A 12,877-nucleotide genomic window follows, 5' to 3' on the forward strand; every position below is an offset into this window, starting at 1 on the left:
GGTTTCTTTTTCTGCTCATCACTTTTCGGCCCCAACTGTAATATTTATAGTTAGCAACCTAGAGTCATGCTTTTGAAGACCCGACGATCCAGGAGCCGTAGGTTTATGGAGAAAGGAGCTCGTCTACGAGTGATATCACGGCCGATATCGGAATCTCGCCCATCTCGGTAGCTACAACGTGCGTCAAATGATTTTATACTTGGGTGGATCGTGCAGTCTCCGGCACATTGACCAAACTGTTTGAGCATGATCGTTGGTTGATTTAGACAAGAGGATCGACGATCAGAGCGAGAAACCAAATCGCCGGGAGGCAGACTTAATTTCCCATGCTCCACCGGGCGATGGACATCAATCAGGCTAGAATAGGCAGAGTCAGGCGGGTGTTTGCACAAAATTACCTACCTAGCTTGGGAGTCATGTCTGGGTGGACAAGATTGCCTTCAATTGATGGAATCTGCCTGGCTGGGCGTTGAACCAGGCAACCGGAACATCTCCTACATGAGGCATTATACTGCAGGCAACATAGGCAATATCGGAAAGACTGAAATTGAGATTTCTGGTTGTTATGAGTGAATATTGGGGCACCTTCTATGCCGAGTCAATGCCACCCGGTGAAGTTGACCTCGTGATGAACGCGGAGGATCGCAACCGACATGGATATTCCACCTGCGGATCGAAAAGATCTTGTAGGTAAAAGTCAGATGTGGTGGAGGTTGATTTGCTTTTTCCGTCTCCTCCTGTTTCCACGGTAGAGCGGATGCTTTGTTTTTCTGGCCTCATCTAATGGACAAGACAGTAGTTGAGAAGAGTCGTCGATAGTAGGACCTTGGCAGAACAAATCATGATCGACGACATACGGGATGGAGAGCGGTTGTCGCGAGTGGCTTCCTCTAGCTGAAGGTCCGCCCCGATGTTAGGTTCGCTCGCTCCTCCAGAATGACGGACCCGGGAGGTCGGTACACGTCGGAGGTGGCCGTTGATATCGCCGTCAATCGATCATGTCATAGGAATAACCTCCGGACAGTTCCTATCAGATGCCTCAGCCGCCACTGGATTTCTTTCTCCCTGGCAAAAGCAAGATAGGCCATCTCCGCGGTTCATGATCTGGGGAACAGCGTCGGGGCCGAGAATGAGGCTGCATGATCATCGAGAAGACAGGAAGGCCGGTTCGACCAGGCGGGCGGTGGCGGTTTGAGGTTTCTCGTTGCTTTTTTTCTCTCATTTTCGTGGCCTGCGGTAGGATCTGCGCGGGAGGCAATCACCATCCCATCCTCACCGTCGTCATGTGTCCTCTGTAGTTCTGAGGGAGTAGTCGGCGGTGGTCCAGTCACAACCAAGATGGTCCCTCGCGGCGATCTTCTCCGCATGGTGCGCATGGACAGGACCAGGCGTTTCGGCCACGAGAGCTGGCATCCAGTGGAGGATTGATTTACCCGCCGCAGCCGCAGTGCAGGAAGGTCTCGACCAGCCATTTGCTCCGAAATTCAGATTATCCCCGACGTGTGTTCGGGATTAACTTTGAGATTCTCGTGCCCATGCAGCCTTCGTTAGTAGTTGGTAGTTAGTTGGTACTAGCTCTTTTCGGGTGGTCATGGCTGGTTTAATTATTCTGGTAGTGTCGCACGCATCGACATTCTAGCTGAATTCCGTCGAGCTTCGGTGCAGGGGGGGCATGTCCACGGGGAGATCTGATTGGCGGCGGAGGAGTGAATGGGAATGTCACTGCAATGCTCGGAGTGGACGAAGCAGCAAACCACCTGGATGGTTGCTTTTTTTTCGGCCGCTCGTGTTGGTGAAGTATACGGAGTATGGAGTACAGGAGGGAGGGAGGATGGGAAGTATACAAAGTCCGAATGGGGAGAAGAAATTCAGGGAAAAAGAAGAAAACGAATGAGGGGAACGAAACGAGGAGAGCCCCACCAGGTTGGCAAAATGAGGACAAGCGCATCTTCATCTTCATTCTCTCACGCTCTTCCTCTTTTCCTCTTCTCTTCTCTTCTCTACTCTTTACCTACTCTCTCGCTCTCTCTTCGCAGACGCCCTCTCATCACCCTATTTAATCCGCCTCCCCCCATGCCGTGACTTCGCTTCGCTGTGGAGAGAGCGGAAGAATTCTACACGGGTGTTCGGTCCCCTCCCGCTTCTGGTCAACCTCTCCGATCAGCCCATCAGCCATACCCATCTATCCTTTTTCACGCTCCTCTCCTTCACAGATCTCATAGTCGCTCGGTTCTCTGAGTCTCTTCCGCGAGGAGACAATATCCAGACTCCCAAACGAATCCCCATCCCGTTCCAGCCCATCCGCAGGTTCCTCCACGTCCTTCCCCACGGGGTTCCTCCGGGTCTCCTCCACCGACGCTCTGACTCCCTCCTGAACCTTCTCGCCACCAGCCAACTTCTCGAGACTGTCTACTTGCCCATGGATTGCTTCCTTGCTCTCCTTTCCATCCTTTGAGTCATCCACAGTTAGCGGCCTGACCTCCCCGCGGAACCACATCCCGCATCTCCACAGTCTGATGCCCACATGCGATAACCCCCAGGTCGTTGCTCGTCCGCTGGGTGTTGGCTAGTATCCGTGGGAAAGAATAACACAACTCAGGAGAGTGACTGGGAGTTCTCGAGACATCCCCGATCACTCACCAATGACCTCCGCGGTCAGTGCAGTCACGGAGCTGGGCCAAGCTCCAAAGTCCGGCTTTATCACCCAAGACCTAGAAATCACCATGGACCACGACCCCCTCCAGTCCACAATAAACGGTGGATCGCGCAAGCGAAAGCGCTCCCGGAAGGTCCAGCCTGATCGGAAGTTCGAATGCACCTTTGAGGGCTGCGGGAAGAGCTACTCCCGTGCCGAACATCTGTACCGCCATCAATTGAACCGTATGTCTATCCGTCCCGTGGCTCCCGTCCGAGTTACTGACTCTGCTCTTGCTCGGTTTTCTCAGACACCCCGAAGCAAATCTACCGGTGTGACTTCCCTGATTGTTACCGCTCCTTCGTGCGACAAGACCTCTGTATTCGTCACCGCGAGCGACACACCACCCAGGGTTCGCAACTGCAGAAGCGCGACCAGTTCGCACATGCAGCATCGACGACGACAAAACCCCAGATCCCGCAGAATGTCTCGCCAATAGGCCATCCCCCGACTACGGCTACCGCGACGTCTCCAACCTCTGTTACACTAAACCATCCCCTTAGCTACCAGCCCATGGTCCCACAACCTGTCTCCGGCGTGCCATTCTCCCAATCCCCTTCGAGCAATCATAGCAAAAGTTCTCCCCCGGGTCAGTCCACGACCTTCAGTCCGCCCAGAATTCCAGATGCGTCCTTTGCTCCGTTCAATGACCGCCGTTCAGCAAATGGCTCAGTCACCTCCAGTGACCTGGGCCACAAACCCCAGTCACGTCACTCCGTTTCCGAAGTGGCTTCGACCCGGTCCCAAGATGATGGGAGAGCGTTTTCAATTTCAGGCGAGATCAACGCATCGTCGCTAGCCAGCACGACACCATACGGGACTCAAGCGGGCCTACAAATCCCCGTGAGCTCATATTCGAATCTTCCGCTCGCTACGGCGACGTCATCGGTCCCGACATCCCTGGACCAGGCCGCGAATCTCGATGCCCTCGATACCTTGTCCGGGATGATGGCTGCGGGGTCTGGAGTTGGCGACCCCGGATTCAGCTCGCTGGGCAATTCCGTATACCCGGTTTTCGGCAGTGACACCTACAACCGATCCCCATTTGCGATGGCCGAAGATTTCACAGCATGGCTCTTCAATGAGCCGATGCCGGGAACGACCGCTTCCGTCGGCTACCCGTCTGCCACCAGCATGGTCCCGAACTACCTGGATCCCGGGCAACTACAAAATCAGTTTTTTATGGGGGATGCCGCGTATGGTGCTTTCTACAGCGGCGTGCTTCCGAATCACCCCATGAGTGTGACCAGTATCCTGGACCCCGGATCCCCCCGCGCAATTTTGTCGGAGGAAAAGCGACAAGAACTCATTCATCTGATGGCGACGCGATTTAACGAAGCGGCCTATTCAGCCGTGGCGAAGCGGAAAGATGCCCTGATGGAAGGGGACATCGACGATGACAACCACGTGCTAAGCCTGCGCATGATGCAGACGTACGTCGGGTCGTACTGGTACCACTTTCACGCACAGCTTCCCATCCTCCATCGGCCGACGTTCGTCGCCGACCAGGCTCCCAATCTCCTCCTCTTAGCCGTTATTGCCATCGGGGCCGCAACCCTAGACCGCATCCATGGACCGGAAATCACAGAGGCCGCGTCGGAGCTGGCCAATTTCATCATCTGGCATCTACGGTGGGAGATCTTCATGGACGCGGACTTCCGGCCGCCCGCCAAGCTCTGGGTCTTCCAAGCCCTGCTGCTGCTAGAGGTGTACGAGAAGATGTACTCCACGCGTGCCATGCATGAGCGCGCCCATATCCACCACGACACCACGCTGACCCTGATGCGACGCGGGAGCTCCCTCATCGGTCGATCCGCTTTTGATTCGCCGGCCAGTATGCGCGATGACCGGCCCGTTCGGTCCGCTTCTGGGTCCGTATCTACACCCGACTTCGCGGCCGATGAGTCGTGGACGCACTGGATTAAGGCTGAGGCGACGCGACGAGTGGCCTTTGCAGCCTTTGTGCTGGACTCCACGCACGCGACGATGTTCGGACACTCGGCCAAGATGGTGGCCCACGAGCTGCGATTGCCGTTGCCGTGCGATGAGGCACTCTGGTCGGCGACCAGCGCGTCGGAGGTGGCTCGAGTCCAGTCCAGTCTACATGCGAATGGGGTGAAGCCGGTGATGTTCCTGGACGGACTCAAACGCACGCTGAACGGACAACGCGTGCGCACCAACGCGTTCGGCCGCACCATCCTTATGGCGGGCCTGCTGAGCGTCAGCTGGCACATGAACCAGCGTGACCTGCAGGTGAGCTCGCTGGGCGTCCCGCAGACACTCGGTGGTCGAGACAAGTGGCGGTCGGCTCTCCTCCGGGCATTTGACAACTGGCGACGGGACTTTGACGAGGCCCTGGGCAGCGGTCAGTCCGGCAGCGCCAGTCCGCCGTTCCCGAATGGCTATCCGGTGCGGCATCTGTTGGATGACGACAATGTGTTCGAGTCCCGCGATGTGCTGCACGGACTGGCCCATATGGCCTCGCATGTGGACGTGGTGGACTGTCAGATCTTTGCGGGAGCCGGCCGACTGATGGGACGGTCGATCACTCCGCGCGACTACAACGCGGCGCGCGAGAAGATGACGGAACGATGGGCGACGAAGGCGTCGGCGCGGGACGCGACGTTCTACGCGCTGCAGTTCCTGTCGGAGTGTCTGCTGAATCACGAGTCGGCGGTGACAGACGAGGGTGAGCTGTATTCGGGGCGCGACGACTACCTCCTCAACCGACCGTGGGTCATCTACGTGGCCGCGCTGGTTGTCTGGTGCTACGGGTTTGCGTTGGAGGGCCCGATTCGCACGCCGGCGGCGCTGGAGACGGTGGCTGAACAGCGACGCGATATGGAACAGTATCTCCGGCGCATGGGGGCCGCCCGATCGCCCAACGACTTGGAGGCGATGAAAGGCCGGAATCAGTGTCTGGGTCTGTTGATGATCCTGCGGGATGGGTTCGTCAACACGCGATGGGAGTTGTTGGCCGAGGCGGCGAATCTGCTAGGGAGTTGCATCGACAAGTTACGAGGGCGGTAACTTTTGTTGCCTGATGTACTTTCTCTGATATATAGCTTTTGTGGATATATTACGATGTATGGTGTCTAGTCTATATAATGTACTGATAGCATTCGTACGGTGTTGTAGGATATATATTCCTAGTACTCTACACCTGACGGAAGCACTCCGGACGGGGACGGTGGTTACCCCAACAACGGGCACATTGACCACGATCGTTTCTTATCTGGGCGGACAACAACCTCACTCCATCCTCATTTCATCTCTCTGCCCTTCAGCCGTTGCATTCTTGCGCCCGCGATTCCAAGTCGATCCCACTTTGACCATTGCATCCAGTCAATCAATCAATCAATCGCCAACTACGTCCTCCCTCTCCGTCCAATTCCATCTTTCCCGTCATCATGGTACGTGGCCTGTCATGTTATTCAGAGTGTCAGGAGGGGAAGATCCAGAAGAGCGAGAAGAGAAGATCACGATAATACCGAGAGCGAGAGGAGAAGCGGTTGGCGGAAGTCTATCGAGGCGACGGCATTCCGCGGTTCTCCAATCCCTTGCCTCTGGTTCATCCCTGGCTCTCCTCACCACTTCGCCGTCTCTCCGTCTCTCCATCTTCCATCTCTCTAGACCGCATATCTTCACTTCCACTCCTCCCAAAACCACTCGCAAAATGCCTCGCTCGCCCGACTCTAACCATGACCAGGCCTCGACCAACTACAAGGAAGCCTTCTCCCTCTTCGACAAGCGCGGCACCGGCAAGGTCGCCCTCGAATCCCTCGGCGACCTCCTCCGCGCCTGTGGTCAGAATCCCACCCTCGCCGAGATTTCCGATCTGGAGAAGAACATCGGCGGAGACTGTACGTGAACTGTCTTTCCCTCGCCTCAGCCCGTCTAACGCTGGCAGTCGATTTCGAGTCGTTCCTGAAGGTCCTCAACCGTCCGGGCGGGTTCCGCGAACCGGGCGAACCCGAGGAATATTGTCGCGGATTTCAGGTGTTTGACAAGGATATGACTGGGTTTATTGGGGTGGGACAGCTTCGTTACAGTGCGTTTGCTTTTTTCCCGATTTCAACAGTGATGTGTACGGATGGATGCTGACGGTCGCAGTTTTGACGAACCTGGGCGAGAAGATGTCGGACGAGGAGGTCGATGAGCTGCTCAAGGCGGTTGATACCAGCTCCGGCGAGATCAACTACACCGGTATGTCTTTGTCACTTCCTATGTTGCATACGCATCCGACTAACGAGATAGACCTCGTCCGCACCATCCTGGCCAACTGATGATTACGATACCCTGATGTTCTACGATCTCGACGAGCGTGAGCCTAGCTTAGGTAGTTAATATGTATATCTTTTTTGCCATTCATGTAATGCGCGACATGATCGTAGAACCAACCGCCCAGCGACTACTCCGTAGACCTAGATTGAATCGCGAACCCATCCACTCCACGCCCCATCCATCGCCTTCATCTTGTCCTCCTCCCCCATCACCCCCGTCTCCATCACCGCCCCAGGAAGCACATACACCACCCGCGCTCCCTCCTCCTCGTCCTCGCGACCAGCACCCGCATCCGCATCCGCGAAATGCACCGGGTCCAGAAAGTACCCCACCACCACGCGACACCGTCCACACCGCAGAAGCAGTCTCTTCTCGAATCCGTCCTCGCGCCGGATCAGCGTCGGCTTGCGCTCCGGGATCGTCGTCGACAGGAGAATCGTGTAGTGTGGTTGTAGCTGTGGTTGTGTTGCGGCGGTCGCCTCTTCCCCTTCCCCTCCCGCCTCGTTGTGCGTTGTCCCGCTCTCGGCCTCGGCCTCGGCCTCTTTTGTGTTGTTTGCCGGTCGGTCGGATTCGGTCTCCGTCTCGTTTGTGTCTTTTGTCGGGAGGGGCAGGATGATCGCGGCGTCTTGCGCGGGGGCTTTTCGGCGCGGTAGAGCGGCGAGGTCGCGGGTTGTGGCTAGGAGGAGGTGGTTGCAGAAGCGGCAGTGGTGGGTGCGCACGGGGAGACGGTCCATTCTGCTCTGTATCTGGGGAGGGGATTTGTTTGGTCCGGTTGAGGAGAGGTTGAGGGTGGATTGGCTAGAGAAAGTACAGTACTGTAGCTAGGCGGTTGCGGTGAAGTCGGTGGCAGAATCGGTCGCTTATCGATAAGGTCATGCTTGTTCTTTTATTGAATGCCTATATCGATCTACTGCTGTATATTACTACTAGGCCAGTCCCATGTCCTTGTAGAACGCATCGGTCTTGGGTGGCCGGCCCAGGAACTCCGTCAGCGTCGTCATCTCGTCCTGGCTGCCGCCCTTCTCCAGCACCTGGTACCGATACCGACGGCCCTCCTTGCCGTTCATCGGGTCCGCCTTGAACACCGTGTAGAACATATCGGTCGAATATACTTGCGAGCTGCAATTTGTTAGTGATAATCATAGAGCTCAGGCAGGAAGGTCGTGTCATACCTCAGATACCCATAGTAGCCCGCGTCATAACCCCCAATCAAATGGCCAAAGGTGGCCTCGCCGTGTCCCCATTCATCTCCCAGGCCAGTGCTCTCAGGCCCTTCCATCTGCGTGATCTGCTTGCGCAGCTGGTTGTATGTGGCCGAGATGGGCAGCTTCTCGATCTCCTCATGGCTGGCGGGCTCGTGCACGGTCATGTCGAAGATACCAAAGTGCAGCTGGCGCAGGTTGAACAGCGCATCGTTGACGTGTTTGGTGCGGATGAGGTTGGCGATGATCTCGTCAGGAATCTGCGCGTCCGGCACCGGCTTATCGGCGCCTGCCTGCTCCTGCCACGCTGCGCGGTACTCGGGCGACAGGCTGGCGTAGTGGTGGCTCAGCGCCTTGAGCTGCGACGGCGTCCAGCACCAGTTCTCCAGCATCTGGCTGGGCGCCTCGACAAAGTCGCGCACCGTGTTGGTGCCGTGGAACCGCGAGTAGATCGTCTTGGAGACGAGGTCGTGGATGCCGTGCCCCAGCTCGTGGAACAGCGTCACCACCTCGTCGTGCTTCAGCAGACTCGGCTTCTTGGGCGTCGGCTTAGTGAAGTTGCACACCAGGGCCGTGGCAGGGTAGCGGCGCTGGCCATTAGCATCGATGAAGCCCGGCTGGAGGTTGAAGTTGGCCGCATGGCCGTACTTGCCGGGGCGCGGGAATAGATCCAGGTAGAGGTATCCGACAAAGCCGTTGCCCTCGGCGGCGTCGTCCCACACGCTGAAGATCTGCACGTCCTCGTGCCAGACGATGTCGCTACCCTTGCCGGTGGGTGCCACCTGCGCCCGGTCGTCACCCGTGATCTCCACGAAAACGAGTCCAAACAGCTCCTCGAAGATCTTCAGCATGCCCTCGATGGTCGTCTGCAGCGGGAAGTACTCGGCGATCTGCTGCTGGTCCAGCGAGTAGTCCTTCTCGAGCATAAGACGATCGTAGAACCGGTGGTCCCAGAGGTAGTAGTGGCCGTCGAAGCTCTCACCCCGCGCCTCGAGGTCGGCCTTCTTCAGCTGCAGCAGGCTCTGGATCTCCTTCTGACCGCCGGCCGTGAGGCGCGAGCGCAGGTCTCCGAGAAAAGTGTCGACAGTCTCCGGCGTCTTGGCCATCTTGTCCTCAATACGGAAGGCTGCGTGGTTCGGGTATCCGAGCAGACGGGCGGCCTCGTCGCGCAGGATGATGGCCTCGCGGAAGAGGGGCACATTCTGGTTGCACTTGTTCTCGTTCTCGATCATGACCTTCTTGCGCGTCTCGGGGTTCTTGGCGTACTTCATCGTAGGGAAAAGGTCCGGGTACTTGAAGGTGAGCCAGAGCTTACCCTCGTGCTCGCCCTCACCCTTCTTGAGGCCCGACAGGACGTCCTCCGGCACGCCCTCCAGCTCGGCCGGGGTGAACCACAGGCCGCCGTTCTCCTCGTTCAGGTTCTTCTGGAACTCAATGCTGATCTGACTGAGCCGCTTCTTGATCTCTTTGAAGCGGTCCCGCTGGGGGCCAGCGGGGAGACCGAGGCCGTTGCGGATGAAGTCCTTGTGCTCCTTCTCGAGGAGCCGACGGGATTCGGGATCGAGAGACTCGTTCTTGGACAGCACAGCGTCGACGAGCTTGAAGACATCCTCGCGCATGGCAGACTCAATGAAGAACTCGTCCATCAGCTCTTCGGCTTTGGAGGAGGCATCGCGCAGCTGCTGTTCGGTCGACACCGCCTGGTAGAAGCCGAGGATGTGGGATTCGAGAGCCATGACGTTCTCATCCTGCGCAAGGGGCTTGAGGACAGAGGCGAAGGAGGCCGTGTCAGGCTTCACGGAGGCAACGACATCGTCCTGGACCTTGCGGGAGGTCTCGATCAGGCGCTTGGCGTCGTCGACGATCGACTGGGCGGTTGCCGTGAAGACGGGCGGGGCCTGCGGGGGCCGACGGAGGTGTTGGGGGGCCATGCTGGCAGTGGTGAGAGACTTGCGGAGGTCAGTTAAGACCGGGGAAAGGGGGTTGACCGGCAGTCGGGAGCCTCGCAGATGGCCCAAGACCGAAGAGAGTCTGAAGGTGGAGGAGGAGAAGCGGAGCGGAGGAGCCACGGTGATGAGGACGACGCCCACGAGGAAGATGAGGGCGTGTAGGAGGAGGGAGCGGAGGGAAAGAATCGTGAGGTTGGAGAGGTCAGTGAAAGGGAGGGTCAATTCGCGAGAGAGATTGGGGAGTGTGAAGCAGTTGTGAAGGTAGTTGGAGTGTGGACAAGTAGAGGGAGATGGAGGAGCAGCAGGTGATGATGAGCTGGCCGAGGCTTAGTCACCTACCCCCGCAACGGGTCTTAGCTGCTCCATCAACTGTACAGTTCGACTGCGGAGTACACTTGGACTACCTGTGTTAGGAGGCATGGTGCCCATCTGATAAAAGGTTTCGTTCAATCTAATGGAATTTTGGCTATTTCTAAGCTTGGGCTGGCCAACTACAGCATCTACAACAGGAGGGTGGACTCGTCAAACATCCAGGTACCAACAGGTACGCGCCGTGATCTAAAGCGAGAACCAACGCCCCCAGAACCCCCTCGAATGCAGCAGAGGGAGAATTCGCACCACTGTCACCCACCAAAGAAGCCAAATACGTATCAATACTTGCCTTGAGCTGTATATCCGAGTGATCAAGTGGTTTTTTGCCTCTCTGAGGTGATGTGACAGCTTATCGATAAACCCGCTTAGACTTGGAGTAGTTCTTTAAGCGCCGTGATCCCCATTGCTTCAGCCGATCTCAAGCATCTCTTCTGGCTGTACCCAAAACGCCACCGAACACCATGGATACTACCTCAAATAGAGACCAAGCTCCCGAACAACCATTACTCCAACCCTCTCCAGTCCGAATTCTGGTCCAAACATTGACACACCTAGTACCATGTGATGACATCTGGCAGGGCAGTCCATACACGAACAGGATAATGACAATGTTCAACCGAGTCTGCCAGCATGTCTGGAATTGCGAATTCGATGAAGACGTACATCGATGGTACACGTGTGGCGATAATTTCGGTTACAACAATCGACGGTGCTTCTTTCTTGTCGATTATGGGACTTCTGCCAACGACGATGGTGTTCCGGTTTTATGCTACGACTGGACAGGTGAAACCTTGTACGTTATCCCGACTTGTGACTGGAGCTGTACAATAATGGTAGATACTGACAACTTACTGCAGCAACCCTCTGCCCCAGCTTCTCCAATCTAAGGAAGTCCAAGACGAGCTGAAAGCCACCCCCTTTACCCCCCGCCCATACGAGCCCAGATCACCGCCTCCTGTTCGGAGAGAAAGTACGAAAGCGGCTTCGAAAAACTCAAAAAATTATGGACAAGGACCTGGAATATATGAAGGAGCATCCAGGAGATATGGAATGGTTGCAAAAGAAAGTGAAACCTCGGTTTTCGAAAGAATTCCTAACCCAAATGGAGTCCCGGCCTAAAGAAAGAGAAGAAGAAGAAAAGAGAAGAGCCATTTTGGGCCCGATTGATGATCCTGCTGAGATTGAGCAGTTCAATCATACTTCATAACCGATCTACCAAGGCTGAGCCAACTTCGAAAACGACAGTCGCAGACTACCTTGCCTTGACTTGTCCTCTTCCGTTACATTCTCCGCAGGTGTGATCTGGATAAGCGGGGTTACGTCGTGACCCTCCACAATCATCACATATTTTATAAACGTCCCTGCGACCGATTCCGTGGCATTGCCAGCAATCGACCTCAGGCTAACTCCATAGGAGGAGCCTTATCTCTACTGGACTCTAGGCAATAGAAGTCAACGAGAAGAAAGAGCTCGCTTGAATCTTCATACACTGCTTTTAATACAACTATCGCGAAGCATATCCAAATACATATACATTTTCGGATCCCCTTGTTTCATAGCCCTATAGAATTGCCTATAGCCCTCCTTAACCAATTCTCTTGGAAGATATCAGTTTCATCGACGTATTCCAGCAAGTAGGTTAGAATGGCCATCCAATAGGGCTCACGGGGGCTATCGCGGTCTCGACAAAGCAGAAGAATTATAGCCTCGCAATACCGGACGGCACTTGGGATCTGTACACCAGAAAGGTCGGGAGGGAAGCGCCCTTGGCCGCGCCCCAGACGTGCAGGGGGAAGTCGAGTGTCGGCTGCCGACATGATATCTGCACACTTTGCATCAATCTCAAGATCAGGAAGATCCCAAAGCGTGTCGTTCTTCTTATGCAGCGATATCACAAGCTCGTCGTTGATATGCAGGTGTGTACCAGTCGCCAAACCCAGGATTTCGTTCGGGCATGGGCATTCTGGACCTTGTGTGCATGGGAGAAAGCCCGCATGGGAGAGAGTAGAGAGGCCAGTCTGGAGAAGTGCATCAGGTACAACAAAGGTAACACCCTAGCAGAGGATCAGACGTCTCTCAAACGATAATATATCTAGGGGAGACCGCTAATATCAACAATAGTGGGGATCCTGTAGACGGTCAATAGATAGTTGCCCCAGAGTAAATTAGGGACGCCAGCAGCGCTCAGAAGAGAAGATATCAATCCAATCCAACGAGATTATTGTCTAGATTGCGGTCACTGAAGATGAAAGTAGACATTATATCTTCGTCAGACTTCACTAAGTTCAGCAGTCAAACAAATGCACAAGCTGGAAGTATTAATTTTCCGGGAAGGAAATTATTACTTAAGTAACCACGTGACTACGCGTGGAGCG

At 55.7% G+C, this 12,877-nt stretch overlaps 4 protein-coding genes across 4 annotated transcripts; 2 read left to right on the forward strand and 2 right to left on the reverse strand.

Moving 5' to 3' along the window:
- Positions 1-2,182: 2,182 nt before the first annotated feature.
- On the reverse strand, positions 2,183-2,497 carry ATEG_06338 (uncharacterized protein; the record flags this gene model as incomplete). The annotated part of the gene is made up of 1 exon (XM_001215516.1): positions 2,183-2,497. The coding sequence occupies one exon, from the start codon at positions 2,495-2,497 to the stop codon at positions 2,183-2,185; it is 315 nt and encodes a 104-aa protein (XP_001215516.1).
- A 711-nt stretch (positions 2,498-3,208) lies between these two features.
- Positions 3,209-5,725, forward strand: ATEG_06339 (putative C2H2 finger domain protein; the record flags this gene model as incomplete). Its single annotated transcript, XM_001215517.1, has 1 exon — positions 3,209-5,725. The coding sequence occupies one exon, from the start codon at positions 3,209-3,211 to the stop codon at positions 5,723-5,725; it is 2,517 nt and encodes an 838-aa protein (XP_001215517.1).
- Positions 5,726-6,371: 646 nt separating this feature from the next.
- Positions 6,372-6,981, forward strand: ATEG_06340 (putative cytokinesis EF-hand protein Cdc4; the record flags this gene model as incomplete). Its single annotated transcript, XM_001215518.1, has 4 exons — positions 6,372-6,558; positions 6,606-6,746; positions 6,809-6,901; positions 6,953-6,981. 4 exons carry the CDS (start codon positions 6,372-6,374, stop codon positions 6,979-6,981), a joined length of 450 nt encoding a protein of 149 aa, XP_001215518.1.
- Positions 6,982-7,905: 924 nt separating this feature from the next.
- Positions 7,906-10,112, reverse strand: ATEG_06341 (M3 family metallopeptidase; the record flags this gene model as incomplete). The annotated part of the gene is made up of 2 exons (XM_001215519.1): positions 7,906-8,098; positions 8,152-10,112. 2 exons carry the CDS (start codon positions 10,110-10,112, stop codon positions 7,906-7,908), a joined length of 2,154 nt encoding a protein of 717 aa, XP_001215519.1.
- Between the last annotated feature and the right edge of the window lie 2,765 nt (positions 10,113-12,877).

This window comes from Aspergillus terreus, genomic scaffold (assembly GCF_000149615.1).
Source record: "Aspergillus terreus NIH2624 scaffold_9 genomic scaffold, whole genome shotgun sequence".
NCBI classification, from domain to species: Eukaryota; Fungi; Ascomycota; class Eurotiomycetes; order Eurotiales; family Aspergillaceae; genus Aspergillus; species Aspergillus terreus.